The sequence below is a fragment of the Cariama cristata genome, unplaced genomic scaffold (assembly GCF_000690535.1).
Source record: "Cariama cristata isolate BGI_N322 unplaced genomic scaffold, ASM69053v1 scaffold7843, whole genome shotgun sequence".
NCBI classification, from domain to species: Eukaryota; Metazoa; Chordata; class Aves; order Cariamiformes; family Cariamidae; genus Cariama; species Cariama cristata.
Window position 1 is genome coordinate 3,601 of NW_009606644.1, and position 15,864 is coordinate 19,464.

Below are 15,864 nucleotides of genomic sequence, written 5' to 3' on the forward strand. Positions count from 1 at the left end.
CTTCTGCATTCAACAGGAAAAACAGGCTCAAGAAAAGTGCTGTTGACTTTGGTGAACATTTACCTAATAAGCAGGAAGAGGAATGTGACTCCCTAACTACCTGTATCTTCGCAATCTTGATTTGTTGTGCACCTCAGAGGGCTAGGTAAACTGAGAATCAAAACTGCAAATAGTTGAGGTGTTATGAAATATTTGATGGTTATTCAAAGCTAAATGGAGTTATTTGGGTACAACTTTGGAAGAGCTCTCACACTAACAAAGTGATTCCAGTATTAAATGCACTGACACAGAAAACTTGTATTTATCTTTCTCAAGAACATACTGTAGGTTGAGGAATTATTATCTGAGAAACTACTAAAATCTTGTAATAACCACAGTAAATAATGTACACTTCTGGTACATACATTGTAACGCTTCATTTTTGGACAGAGACCTCATAAGCACAAGTTCTACCATACTTACACTCCATGTAAGAGGGACATGTTTACACAATGCTTAAAATAGAAAGCAAGATTGTTATAAGCCTTTCTTCCCTGCTAACCCCTAAAAATTTGCAGCAGGGGCTGAAACTCAAGGTAGTTCAAAATCACTAATTTTTTCCTAATGAAGCTAACACTGCCTCTATAATCAATGGAGACAAAGAGCCTTGCTCAGAACGTAGAAAACAGGCACATCACCCTCCTCCTTTGAAAACACAGTCTAAACCTCCCTCTTCTCAGACTACAGAAGCAGCTTCAGGAGATGGGCCTCCATAGGCCAGAGGTAACCTCTGTGCACATCCCACACTTCCCTTCTTGCTTCGTCATGAGCTGGCCAAGAAATGGAGCAGCATGCTTTATGCAAGGACATCACATCAGGATAGGATCTGACAAACCTTTGTGAGACTTCTTCAATTGGCCACATTCTGCTATATATACATATTCAAACTATAACTCTGTGACGTGCTGAACGAGCCTGGAGTGTGATGGGTCGCAGGTCCTGTGGTCATGTTTAACACAGCACAAGAGACAGAAGAACCTATATGCATGTACAGCTGCTGGCTGCAATAGCAAGAGGTAGGGAAACCTATAATGTTGCACTCCACCCTTCCATCTTTGCTTTGCCTTCCCCTTTCTTTGTAAACCTGCCCCTCACCAAAAACCTCAATGAAAAGATCTTTCCTATGGCCCAAAACATAAACAGGTTTATTTGGTATCAGCTCCAAGTATTTGGAAATCCCAGATCTTTCCTCCTTCCACATGCTTTCTTCTCCTCTTTTGTAGGAAGTGAAAAAGCTACTAAATCATGGTCTTCCTTCATGTCCAGCTGTTCAAGATTTCAAATGCCTCCATAATGGTAGGACAGTACCTTGTGCCCAAGTTGAGCTGCCTCTCCACGAGCTGCAGTAGCTATGGGATCAATGAGGTGGCCAATTTCCTGGACGACTGATGTCAGCTGCTCCTGTAGAGCCTAATATAAAGAGAAATTGTCAGTTACTATCACAGCTGTTCTTTTATGAGGTTGTACCATATCATAACAATCACCCTCAGACCAACCAACATACTCAGAATGCTGTTTAAATAACCCACTACAGTAGGATACAGAAATCCACGCTGTTGGCTTTCTTTACACACTTGCTCATTTCTTCTCCTTCGCCCTGTTTCAACAAGAAGAACCCTGAGATAGGCCTGCTCCTCTTCAGATTTATATGGCAAGTCTGGGAGGGGGGTGGGGGGAATCGCTCCCTCCTACTCCAGCTGATAGTAGCAAATTCAAGAGTAGGTGTTCTTTTCGTTGCAATGTGACAAACTCTCCCCACCCCTCCCAAACTGATCCTGCCCTGCCAAAGATTTAGTATCACTGCACTGATCAGAGAAACCAGCAGGAGCTCCGATTTAGATATGAAGAAACAAGCTTCAAAGCAGACAATACAGGACAAAAGCAAAAAGCTCTGCTGTAGAATTTGAAGCTAGCAGGAGAAATTCACCAATAAGGAAAGACAAAGGAAAAATACAACATCTCTGAGGGACAGAGATGAGGACTGACCTCCTGAATACCATTCTGTGGGACAAGAGCATAAGAAAAGCATATTACTGGGCTTGTCAAGACATAAATACTGGCTTTTAATTCAGAGGCACTTAATGTCTTGGCAGCCACTGGGATTTAGCTCACTCTCATGAAAGGCAAGAGAAAACAAATATTATTTTTTGCATTTTGTTACATTCCTGTACTGGTTTATAAATAACCGCCATTTTCAGTAACATTTATTTCAGATTGACATGGTGTCCAAGATGACTTCATCATTTAAGTAGAAAAGAATGATATCTATGACATATTTCCTGTAATAACTTCCTTTGTATAGCTCCATTTAGTCTGAGATGTTTCTAGCATTCAGCATTACAGCACAAAGAAATCCCTGGAATACATAAACAGACATGTAATTTCAGGAAGCAATAGTACAAAAAGACACTAAATACCAAGGTGAGATTCTGATCCTGAATTGCTGACTTTTCATAGGTAGTCTACCATGATGGCCCTTCCTCAATGAGATAAAGGCTGAAATAGGACAGGATTGGTCTACATTGCCATTGGGGTAGGGGCGGCATGGGTGGAGAAGGAGGCTTTTTTAATGAGAACATATCAGCATCAACTCCAGATTTCACTTATTTAATGACAAAATAGGCATGAAGAAAAATGACATTGACATCACCGGACTTCTAGTAATAAATTAGTTTCAGAAACATCCTGACTTCCACATGGCAAAACACCAGAGAAACACTAACTAATCAGTCGGTCACGTCAGCACAGGAAGTCAGAGTAATATGCGGGTAGTAGTTAAAAACAACTACTTTCACCCCTACTTTGCCTGGTGATTCTGGTATCTTTCCAGAAGTGACATGCTTTCGTTAGTATGTGATTTTGCCTAAAAAGATCCCAGTAAGAATACTTCTCCCCTCACTGGTAGTAGATTCTGCTGAATACTCTGCTCCAAATCTTCAAACAGAAAGGAAAGCAGCGGGGTAAGTGAGGCTGCTCAGGCATTACTCTGTTCTTGTGCTACCTCCCATACCTCAACTGAGATGTCATCTCTGGTGGCCAGACTCTGACTGACGGCTGCAAGGGAGGCCTGCTCAATGTCTCTGATGCATCTGTTGATCCCATCAATGGAGAAATCACATTCTCGTTGGCCTGGGGCCTTGTCCCTGAAAGACAGAGGTAGCAAGCTGAGCATGAAAGAGGCAGGCTCTTTCATGACTGCACATAAGTGTACATTAAGCATGTGGGAGGAGAGCAACAAGGAGAAAAGTTAATCTTTGTTCTACCTACAGGATGTACAGAGTACTCTGCACATTTTCATACATATAAACATCATTCCTCTCAATGACTAGACTGAAAAAAATTTGTTTTGTTAGAAGAAAAGTGCAAATACAACCTCCTCATGATGGCCAGACCGGCTCAATAATAAAGGTTAACATGAAAACACAACAGACACCAGGAAAAAATATTCAATGTTTCTGTACAGTGCGATTCACTGTCTCAGAAAACAATTCCTTAGGTATTAGGTGTTACGTTCAGTCCCAGGTATCTTTTAATGAAGGTTAGTTTCTGAGTACTTCGTCCTGACATGCAGTTTGCTATTTCAGTACAATCATTATCAAAGATCAACAAAACTGTAAACACTCCTTAGATCACTGTTTTCATACCATTTTGATTTAATCAATATTAAGAGGTTAAGTATAGAACTATGCTTTAAAATTTTCATTAAGAAAGGGACAGACAGGTTTAGTCCAAAAAATAAAAAAAATTCACTTCTTGCTACAGCATTCCTTCAACTAAACAGAGAAAACTATAGGAAAGAATAGATAGCAAAGGTAATTTATAAACTTTCTGGCCTATCTTAAAAAAATACACTGTTTTCCACGTATTAGATGTTGGTACATGATCTGGATAGAGGTAATATTAACTACATTTTTTTTTATTCTACAGCATTCTCATTACATTTACCTTAAACTCAATCAGAGGTGGAACCATGGAAGGAGAACAGAATACAAACACAGAACAACCCTATGCTGCAGAGTGCAGCAGTCATCAATTATGATTAAACATCCAGAGTAACTGGGGAGATATCGTGCATCACAGAAATAATTTTCATTAGTTAAAAAAAATACCATAGTGCTAATGGCCATATGGTATTATTCTTTATGAATGGCTGCTCAATTATTACTGCAATTTTGTTACTACAAAAGACATACCTAATAGAGGTGATAAGACTCTTGATAGAATCTGAGACAGTATGGGAGTGCCCGGCTAGCACAGACCACGTAGGAGGGTCTTTTGGATTGATAGCCAGAGAACGAGCAGTTTTGATCAATAAAGATGAGCTCTCCAACATTGTTTTAGCAGAAACTAGAATTGGTTCCTGTGCTCGTGATCCCTGTATTCAGAAAGGTACAAGAACACAAAGAACTTTTAAATAATTATTTGAATTCATCCCCACTGTCTGTTCCCAAAAATCTGTTTAATTAACAGCATTAAAATGGCATTATAATTTCTTGTATCATATTATTATATTCACAGATAGTCAACACGGAAATAGTACTAAAATCACAGTCCAACCATTTTCCCTATAACATACTTAAACATTTTCCAGTTTAGAAAGGCACCATCCAGTTGAGAAACAGGAGAAAACAATGACATTTGTCTAACCGTAGACTATGGAGATATCACTGAAAATAAACTTTTTTGTCACAAAACTTGCAATCTCCAACAAGCATGCTCTTTTCCCAGGAATTAGTTGGACTACAACACTCTAACTGGATCATCATCTCTGTATCTATTTTACCACCGCTTACTTGGTAAACCAAGGTACCACAGGCCTGGAGAACAGGCTCAGATTTCAGTCACAGCCCCACAACTTTAACATTGCAACAGTTACTACATCATCTGATACCACCAGCTGGAACAGAGGCTGCCAAAACCAGTAAGGAGCAGTTGGAGAGTCAGTGACAATACATGACCTCTACTTCAAAGCTTTTATGAAGCTTGAAAGATTTATTTTATTCTCCACCCCCGCCCCCCAAAAAAAACCCCAAACCCAAACCTTCATTAGTTACTTTAAATATTATTCTGTTGTAGTTACAGGGATTGAGGATGGAGAACTCAGGAAAAAACTACAGAAGGACCACAGAAAGTTTTTTTCCCAGAAAACCTGCTTCTTGTCATCATGACCACATCATTTTTGGAAGGCAAAAACCCCAGCAACATCCCTTCAATCCTTTTCAGAACTAATTAGGTTCTATTTGTTAAAGCTGCTCTTGAGGGAAAAAGGGATATTTACTACTTTATCACATGGAAGAATCCAGCTAACAGAATATGTGAGTTGCTTGTACTGTATCATTTTACTAACGGGCAGCGCTTTCTGTAGCCTAACTGTTTTTATCCTACTGGTGCAAAATTCAAGGTCAGAGGTTAAGCAAAAGAGAGCAAAGTGCCCTACGAACACCCAGGAACACAGAGAGACATTTTGGGGTCAGGTCTTCACACTTCCTCTCTCCTGAGACAGAATTCATTCAACATTTTCAATTTTTTGACAGTGGAAGTACAACATCCTGCCTTACCTCAGTGCTGATCTGTGCTGGTATACTGACAAATTCTGGATTTGAAGCAAATGCCGTCAGATTTTCCACAGCCTCTATCAAAGGTGCAGTGGCAATTCTGCACTTGTTGCGGTTCTCTTCAGAGAAATCACCATCCAGGGCCTGGAAATTAAATCATGATTGAGTTCCGTCTGAATGGGTTTCTTTGCAAAATTGAAGGAAGATGGTTTAATTCTTCATAGTTTTAAACTGTTGTGTGTTTATGACATCTGAAAATTCCTCCATAAAGAAGGCTGATGCAAGCAATGTGATCCTTTAAGTGTGTGTTTCTTTCCTTAGCTGATTATTGACCCTAAACTTAAAACCGTTGCTTTGCTTCACAAGACTGAATAAAGGTTTTCTACTGTTGCACTCTGATGACTCTCATAAATCATGTCCCAGTACCTCATGCTCCAAAGGGTGGAAAGTGGTTAACAAGGTGGTTCTTTCCTACAGACTGATTTAAAAAAAAAAAATAATAATTTTTTTTTTTAAGCAAATCTATAATTTATTGCTCTCATTTTCACATGAGTCAACTGATGTCTTTCATAATTTCACAGGAAAGATTTCAATATGAAGGACCTTCTGTGTAATGTAATAGAACCTTCCAGTCCTAAGAGCATAATTATTTTAGAAGACTCTCAGTAGCAGATCAGCTAATGGCTTCCAGAAGGGTTTAGAATCGTGAGTCCTCTATGGCTTAACAAGTATATTTCTGCTCGCATGAGGAAAAACTGCCTCCTGCCAAACTGCAGGCAGGTATCTGGGAAATAAAAGATTACTATTAACAGGAGACTATTAAACAGAAGCAACATAAACATCTTCTGTTTCATCCCCAGTATTATTTATAAGAGACAAATAAAGCAGCAGATAAGGTAAAGCTGTCAGAAATACCTTCACAAGACTCAGGATATTGAGAAACGTAACACCATTAGAAACCTTTACATTCAGTTGTCTGCAAATTATTCTCATGGTGAAAGCTCAGTACATATATCAACACAGAGATGTCTCATACCGGATGGGTCAGCTGCCCCTCCCAATACTAATATTGCCAAATTCTTTCCAACTTGACTATGGCACAGTTATACCACTGAACATGTTTTCCAATTCAGGTCTTCAAAAATGTAATTAATGATTTCTTAAACCATACATATCACAGAAGGTAAAAAGATATTTCTAACTGTTCTGATTGTGTTTCAATAGAAAAAAAAAGAAATAAAAACACAAAGAAGGAAGCAGTACAATTAAGCAGCATTTGTACCTTTATAGTTTTAACCAGGTTAGCAGTGCTGTTTGCAACTTCCTTGGCAGACTGCACAAAGTGTCTCTTGGCAACAGGATTTGCTGTCTTTGATGAAGCAATGCGACAAGCATTGCACAAAGCAGAAGTATGTTTGGCCACAATTGTGGCAGCTGATAATACCTGTAAAAATACATCGCACAAAACAAGCAGATTGTCAAAGGAACATGACAGTTACCATACTTTAGCTCTGCAAAGTTGCAGTTCAAAGCCATGCAACAGTTTCAAACCAAAACTCCTTTGCTTGGTCACAAATAAAGCGCAGTCGTGTGTCCTAACAAAGACGGTCTCACTGCAATCCTCTGGAATCACCTGTGATGGGCTGCTTGCTGGATCTACCAAATTCTGGCAAGCCATCTGGATTGCTTGATTGGCTCTGGCAAATTGAATTGGGTCAACAAGACCCTGCTGACCAGCCTGACTGTTCGGATCTGAGATGCCAACCAGGTAAGCAGCCTAGAAATGGAGAAAGGAAGAAAACAATCCTAAGAAACAATGCTAAATCCATCTTGGTGCTTTGATAAACTTGCCATATGTGATAGCACATGGTGGTCAGAGATTATCCAGAAATCATACTGTGAATCATACAAATTTTTTAGTAATAAAGCTCCAGAAACCTCCGAAACCAAGAAAACTTACCCTTACGCTTGTGGAACTTATTTAGTCAAAACAAAACTATCCATTGTTTAAGCAACTAGAATCCCTGGAAACATTATTTTTCACTTGCATAGCCATTGGAAAGAGCTTCAATGGTCACAAACATCAGCAAATTATTTACTGGATTAGCCACAGTTTGAGGTGGTGAGGGTTTTCAAGACTGAGTAGAAAAGCAATTCACAGCAAATGCACTACTGCTGAGTGTAGGACCCATCAAGTCTGCAGTCGGTGGTCTCACTGCAGCTCAAGACGTCCAATGGCCAAACTTACTCTCTTTCTCAATTAAAGTTTCATGTCTCTCAACAAAGAAGAATTGTCAAAACTGTATTTGAAGATTTCTTGATGAATTTCCATTACAGATAAAATTATCTGTCACCTTGATATGCCAGTAAGGCAATGCAGGGTTAGATGTGGAAAAGATTAAGTCTGTACTGAAACATTCCATATTTGGGGAAATCAAGAAGTGGCTTCCAGATGCACAGCATGATCCCCTCCAGCCAAATCCTTCACTGAAGAGGCTGTATCAGCTCTCAAGAGTTCAAGTCACCCAGTTGTCAGATCACTGAAACCACAGTGAACAGTTCCAGACTCTAATTTGTTGTAGTAGCTTAAGAATTTTGGTTATTCCAAAAGTATCTGAACAACTGAAACAGGTTGCTTATTATTTAAAATGTCTGAAACTAGTAGTGCTCCTTATGAATTTTTAAAAACTTGATTCATTCATTTTAACTGTGGCTGATTTTTGCGCGCTTCTCTGATGTGACAGTTCAGAGCTTGAGCTGCAAACGTTAATTCCATATCCTGCAGCTTTGACATTTGCTTTATCCTCAGAAAAGGTTCCTTCTTGATGTCATTTCCCTTCCTTATAAAATATGCATGTTATTGCACTCTGCTGCTTCTGCAATGTACAGCAGTGTATGCACCATTTCTGTGGATCTACACAGAGTATGCCGCTTAGTACAAGGTCATCATTTGTTTGGCCATAAGGAAGTGAATCTCAGATATACACACCTACAACATGAGCTTGTTAAAAAAATAAAGACATACTTGCTTTACAGATTTCAGTAGCTTACCTGAGCTGCTGCCTCTGTGAGGCCACAAAGAGCCTTGGATGCAACTCCAACACATTCTCCAAAGACTAGAAGATCCCCAGTTTTAGCATTCTGGGAAATGCCTGCCATTGATTCTCCAAGAACCTCAGAAATTAAAAAACAAAGTTACCTTCCCAATATGCTTCCCTACCACTCAAAGGCAAGCGATTGCTAGCCTTGAGCCAGTTCTGGCCCACCAACCTCTTTGACCTGGGTTCCAGAAATTTTAGCTAGTTAATGACTTCACTGAATTGGGCACGTTCCTCTGTGTGGCGTAAAGGATAAGGGATGCAGATCGACACTGGATTGACAGTGCCAAACAAACACTATTATAGTGCAAATGACTATGAGGATACAGAATTAACACTGATTATTTTTGCTATCATCCACTAGTCATCACAGCTAGCCTGGTATCAGGCACATTTCACAGACTGCAGAACATGACAGCCAATCCTGCAGCTGCTCTTGACACATCTGGGATCATCTTTGCCTCTAAATTCACTGAAACTCAGTGGAAATGAAATTGCATCTAGTCTGCTGGAGCCATCTGAATGTCAGAATACACATTAATTACCACAGTGTCTCCCACTGAATTCAGTTTATTTTAAAATTTAAAACAAGGTCTGACTGCAGTAAAGCATTAGATGCAAGATGACATGCACATCCATTAAGCACTTTCTTTTTCTTTTAGAGAAGGAAGGATCTGAGACAATTCCAACACATCAAAGAATAAGCTTCCACCAGCAACACACAAAAGCAAAGCTTCAAAGGAAAAAGTATAGCACTGCATGTTTAAAAATAGCTGAAGAGATTTCACACAGATTTTCTGATGTGCTGGAATATCTGGACTGCTCGGAAATTTCTCTAAGCTGTTTTGCACAGAACAATACAACAGTATTTCATTTCAACAGTATCCCATTTATGCTTTGAGCTGTTCAAACATAGCTCCAGTCAAAATATATAACGAAAGTATGACATGCTGTCTAATGCACAGGAGAGGAAGGGAGAAAAGGGGAAACTTAAACATCATTGCATACCAGTCACTTAATTAAAAATTTCTTCTCGAGACAATATGCCTTCTAAGTGACCAAAACCTGAAATTATCTGTAAGAGACCTATCTCAGGCTGAGTTTTATCAAGGAATGCAGCATACATTTTAGCTATAAACACTGTGTTGTGTTTCTAACATGTTTGACATGCATGTTGAAACTTCTGATAATCAAAATGCACTTTACAATTGGCACAGAGGTGGGAAAAGGAAATTACCTTTGAGTTTTCCATTACGCCCTCAATACAATCAAAATATGAGAGATCGCTCACAGGTTCATTGGGGTTATCCAGCATTCCCTTAACTGTCTGAAATAAGGAAAGAAACTCTGATTATTAACACAGTCTGAATTACTGAGCTGAGAAGAACATCGACCATCACAACTATCCTGCTTATACCAGTGTAATCTCACAACTTTGTCTCCAGCAAGCAAACAAAACTACCCACTCACTGAGGGCTCATATACAGATGAGCTTGCTACACGTTAAACGCTACCCTACGTTAACTGAACCATGGTAACTACACATTTGTGCACTATGAACCTGTTGGAAGTATAGGCTAATGTGGTTTACCTTGTGTTAGTGATGAGTGATTTATGGTCAGTTAGTGATGCTTGGCTGACACGAGGTAATCTGGTTTTCTGTCATTTGTCAACAGTCTAATACATGTTTTCAGGACTGCTTTAAGTTTCATAAATGGAATTACAAGAGTGATAGGAAAACCAGCTACCATTTGTTGAGCACTGTATAGAGACACAGAAAGCTACCAAAATAAGTGCAAGTCAACCACCTGCCTGCCTCTTACTACTGTCAGATTCTACCAACACAGCTCCTCCTGCCAGCAAACTACGTATACTAGTTGAATTTCTTTTTCTGAGGTAATTCTGATTCCTGGAAATAACAACGTGAAAGTCAGTCACATATTCATTGAGAAGATTCAATGCATTCAGATAACAGAACTTGTAAAAAAACCTGTAAAATGCAGCAGACTACTTCTTTTATATCTAAAAAAATCTACAACACGACTTTTTCCAAGATTGGAGGAACACTATTTTCTGCCAAATATCAGGTAGAAGACTTTTAATCTTTCCAATGAAAGTGAAATCAGTAAGTAAAGACAGACACTAGCATCTGTATCTGATGATTGCCTTCCACCTGAAGGAAATCTAGGTATCATTTTAAATCCTTAGGCCTTTCTTGTAACTAAACTCCTAACATTAAGATACACCTAACATATTTTTAACAGCTCAGCTACTGCTTTTTAAAAGCTATAGTCTAACTTAAAGCCTTACAGCAATTGACCTGTGAGAACAAGGTGACATGAAGAAGTAGTCCTATCTAGAAAACAGTTTCCAGTTGCCTCTTGTCTCTTTCTCAGTTCTCACAGACTCTTCGTTGTTGTGCCCCATCTTTAAATAACAACTTGTAAAGCAAATGTTCCTGCAGCACTTCCACTCCTATGGAGACAGAAGCCTTCAGAACGTAGGGAAACAGAACAGCAAAATACAAGCCAGCACAAACTTCCCACTGATGTATATTTGCTATAACACCTCCATTAATCCTTTCAGCTGAAGTTCTGGACAAGTTTAGTGACCTCATTGGAGGTCGTACAGTAAGGTCCTCTCTAAACAGTTTTCCAGAGTTTCCAGGTAAGACTACAGAGCATACTGACAATCTATCAAATCCAAGCTAAGACACACTCTTAACAATACTTTTTTAGTACTTTTAAGAAGCCTTGGGAAGACTAGAAACAGTAGGTGATGAATCAGGGAAATGAAGGGAAGAGGTAAGAGCTTAAACATTGTACAGAGAAATTGAAAGTTAAGACTACTAAGAATGCTTTCCCCCAAATTTGATAGATTCCTCAAGTCACTTTGATCCACTCTCCAGTCTGGTTTCAGGACTGTGCGGTTTTGCCTCAGTTTCCCTTTTCTCAGAAATTAATCCAATTCCATACACCCAGGCTTTTCTCACTGTCTCTCTCAGGCAAGTGTTTCCTGAAGTTCAAGATGCTATGGATCTTTCTTCTGCCCTTCCTGAGCTCTGCTCGCAACCCATGCTATAGGCACACAACTCTCTGCAATGGTTTCTTAAGGCCGTTCTGCCCTACATTTCTCCTCTAAGCTCTCAGTTTTCTGTGGCTCATTAGCCGGGAATTCTCATCTTTCACATCCCTACTGTTTTGCAGACCTCTCCCCATTCGTCTTTCAGAAAGTCCTGAGAAATGGTGCTTCATTCCCCCTGCTTCTCCCACCCCAATATTCTGTAGTCATTTCAGGCAGCCATTACATTATGTCCCAGTTTCCAGTTTTCTCCTATTATTTGGACCTTCTGCCCCTCCCTTTAACCAAGAGGAAAACACTTGTAAGCTCAAGCAGCTAAGAATTCAGGAGTACAAAGCAGCTCCTACGCAAACTTCTACAAATATTTTGGGATGATGACAGTTGACTTGCATATTAAAAAAGCTGGAATGCAATGACCTTTGTATCCTTTTGATACCAAGGGGTAGAAATGAAAAGCTTGAAGGTGGTTTTATGCTCTTTACACAGGCCAATCATTCATGTTTTGACCTTGACAGCAAAAAATTAGCTTAATTAAAAAGATGGTATTTCCTACTATTGTAAGCAGCTGTGTCTGTGATCAGTGCATAACCTTAGAATTACGTCTCTCAACTGACCTGCTACCCACTATTTAGCCAGCCAAACATTTCACTTATAAACGAGAACATACTTTGCAAAAACCTGTATTGGCACACACGTCATATTAGCTTGGCTGTGACAAAGCAGATACGAGGCATCAAAAATCTACACTAGAAATGGCAAGGTAAAATGGTAAGCATCATCCTGACGTGGGATGTCAGTAAGAACGTTCTATAACCAGAAAAATCAAGATACTGCAGTTCTCTCCAGTGCACTGCTGGTAGTGGGAATGTCCGTCTCGTCATGATTGTTCCTTAATTGACAGTAAGTATGAATAATAGGGACTAAACTGTACTTTTTGGGAGGCAGGGAAGAGGAGATGGAGACAAGGCAGCAAATCTCATTCTGACCAAAACTACAAGATGTTGACAGAGGTCCTATGCTTACCTCGTATGCAATTAAAACCTCTGCCACAGATATCAAGTGAGAAGACAGTGACAGCAGCTAATCGAACAAAGAAAACAAAAGAAACAAACATTTGGGGCCCATTTTTATTCATAAGAACTTTTGAAATGTAGTAATACCTCCAGTTCTCTGAGTGCATTATCACATTCCTTCTGCCCGGGAGCTTGCTGGGTGCACAGCGTGATGAGCTGGTTTATACTCTCAGTCACAGCTCTAGGGAAAGTAGAAGGAAAAAAGGTATATTTTAAAGTTAAACTATTCCTCTTATTAAAACTTTTGTTTCATTAACTGTACACTGCATAAAGATTCGAAACTTTGATGTCCTACTACATTTTTTCTTTTCAGTGTTTGGGGATTAACAGTATGTTAAACACTTCACCTAGAAACCTCTTCTTTAGCAAGCTTCATAGGAGCAAAAACATTCTCACTAAAGCATTTGATAGTGATCCACACGCGAAAATCTATTCCTTCAGTGCAAACAATTGAGAAGTTAGCCCAGAAGAAACAGAAGCTTCATCTCACAGCAACAAGTGTATTGAGTGTCTGTAGCAAGGTTTTGGCTGCAGGAGGAGCCTCTGTGAGAAGAGGCCAGAGGCCGCCTCATGCTCAGCACAGCTGGGTCCAGACAGCTCTGAGAGACCCACCACAAGACACAGCTGAGCCCTGCAGCCAAGCTGGTGGCATTCTGGGAAAACATTGGTAAGAAAGTGCAAAACATTATCTGGCAGCAGGCCAGGGTCAACCCACTACACTAGCACAGTGACATAATTTAGCTGCTAAAAAGTATTTTAGTATCAGAGTTAGAGAAGTGCCAACTGAATAATTTCTCAACTAGCACCTCAGAAGTCTTAACAGACACAGAAACTAGTGGCTAGTATATAAAAAAAAGTTTGAATGTAAAGTAATTTTATATACCCTTTGCTAGCAAAGTCTTGTGTCTTGTCTGACATACCATATTACAGACACAGACATACAATCCTGCTATGTATTTCTATAGCCTGTTATCAAGTTGGCTTTTTTTCTCTTTAACTAATCATTGATATTCTCCGAGTCAACATGCATCAGCTCCCTTACGTTTAAGACCACAGAAAACAAGACCTTTTTGCATTATGTTTCTATGGAAGTTCACGGTTCTGGTGCTCTTGAACACAGGCTGAATCTGACATACAATATAGTCATTATTTGTGTTTCTGATAAATGCTCTGATATTAAGCAAATTCAGCATAACTACATTCATTTTAGACTAATGGCTAACCACCCAGGAAACTAACTTCTAGAAGAGGTGGCTTTGCAGGAGGAAGTAGAAGTCTGCCATTCATTTTTATTAATCAAAGGTCATTTTCTATAGCTAGGCATGTTGCCACCAATTTGCAAAAACTTAGCTTGTATTGTGATATTATAGTGAAAATGCAAGGTTTTTTTGTTTTGTTTCTCATAGCAAATTAGAAAATGAGTGAAATCGGAATGCATGGAGAATATGCTTTCCTCTGGCCTTGAAAACTCTGCATGGCATTTGGACTATTTTCTCCTTAAGAAAACTGGCACTTGATAACATGATTGGCAATATCAGTAACATGATTACCTAGATGGATGGTATCATACTGTTACAAAAGGAAATAGGATATGCTTATTACATACATATACACCAGGTTTTATGTTTAATTCCAGGGCAAAAAGAATAGAAACTAATAGACATCTTTGTTTACCTGAGACTCTTACCCTTTTCAAGCAGCTTCTGTGACCTTGTGGAGTAATTTTTTCCGACTTCCTCTGCATTTTAGGACTGTTACATATATATGTCTTGTGTCCTGTCTGGCATAATGTATCACATAGTCCTGCTATACATTTATATAGTCTGTTACAGAGTTTGGGTTTTTTCTTTAACTAATCATTGATATTCTCCCAGTGAATGTGTGTGTAGATACACAAATATTTTTACAATCATCTGTCTCTGAAAAACAACATGCATGGCTTCACCAACATAACATCAATACAAATGATGGATTCTCAAACTCCTGAACATCAGTGATTTCTATGCATCAGAAAAATGTCATTGCATACAGACATATGAATAGATGTATAAAAAAAATGCAAAAATATCTTGTTCACTGTTTAATTTAATCTAAGAGACAATGCATGTTGACTCAGGGAATATCAGTGATTAAAGAAAAAACTCCAAACTTGATAATAGACAAGCATTGTCAGCTTTCTAGCGAATGCAGTGTGGTCTCGTGAATATCATTACTATACATCAGGTACCTGTATCCATGAACACATGCAGTGTACAAGCATTACTTTTAAAACTATTTGGAAGCAGTAGAACCAGGAAAGTGGCCCCTCAAACACCAACCCCAGAGTGGAAGACAACTGCTAGGACTCTAAATGCCACATTTGTTTACATCAAATATAGCATATAAATAGAACATAGAATCATTATGGTTGGAAGAGACCTCAAAGATCATCAAGTCCAACCGTATACCTGATGCCACCATGCCCACTAAACCATGTCTTGAAGCGCCACATCTAAATGTTTTTTGAACACCTCCAGGGATGGTGACTCCACCACCTCCCTGGGGAGCCTGTTCCAATGCCTAACGACTCTTAGAGCAAAGAAGTTCTTTCTAATGTCAAGCCTGAACCTCCCCTGGCTCAACTTGAGAGTGTTTCCTCTTGACCTGTCGCTAGTTACCGGGGAGAAGAGACCAACCCCCACCTTGCTACAACCTCCTTTCAGGTATCCCACAGGAAACTCAGTCACTGTTCCAGTCCTATGAGACTGTCAGAGGAAGTCAAGAAAAATGCCTCCACAAGGAGTCTGAAGCTATTGGAAAAGTTGGACTGTCTATCATAGCTGGAACAAAGAGGGAAGAAAGGAAAGAAAATACCAGAAGATTAATCACAGTACTACAGAAGATGAGAGAAAAATTAGAAGATAAGCCATCTTATAAACAGGGATTGAAGAAAGCAGTGCCTCTTCTCTCATTTTCATGAGAAAAGAGAAAGTAAAAATACTTGACCCTGACCATATCATGGCAGGGAAAAGGAACAAA

At 39.3% G+C, this 15,864-nt stretch overlaps 1 protein-coding gene across 1 annotated transcript in view; it reads right to left on the reverse strand.

Moving 5' to 3' along the window:
* The window catches only part of LOC104158719 (talin-2-like), a gene marked incomplete at its 3' end in the record, with an annotated part of 33,553 nt that overhangs the window by 2,011 nt on the left and 15,678 nt on the right, over positions 1 to 15,864 (reverse strand). Inside the window, exons 11-19 of the mRNA XM_009696443.1 lie at positions 12,934 to 13,027; positions 9,930 to 10,019; positions 8,646 to 8,768; positions 7,228 to 7,371; positions 6,877 to 7,038; positions 5,598 to 5,738; positions 4,233 to 4,414; positions 3,050 to 3,182; positions 1,348 to 1,449 (exon numbers count right to left, since the gene is read on the reverse strand). Of these exons, the coding sequence (XP_009694745.1) occupies positions 1,348 to 1,449; positions 3,050 to 3,182; positions 4,233 to 4,414; positions 5,598 to 5,738; positions 6,877 to 7,038; positions 7,228 to 7,371; positions 8,646 to 8,768; positions 9,930 to 10,019; positions 12,934 to 13,027 (1,171 nt within the window). The remainder of the gene's footprint in view (positions 1 to 1,347; positions 1,450 to 3,049; positions 3,183 to 4,232; positions 4,415 to 5,597; positions 5,739 to 6,876; positions 7,039 to 7,227; positions 7,372 to 8,645; positions 8,769 to 9,929; positions 10,020 to 12,933; positions 13,028 to 15,864) is intronic.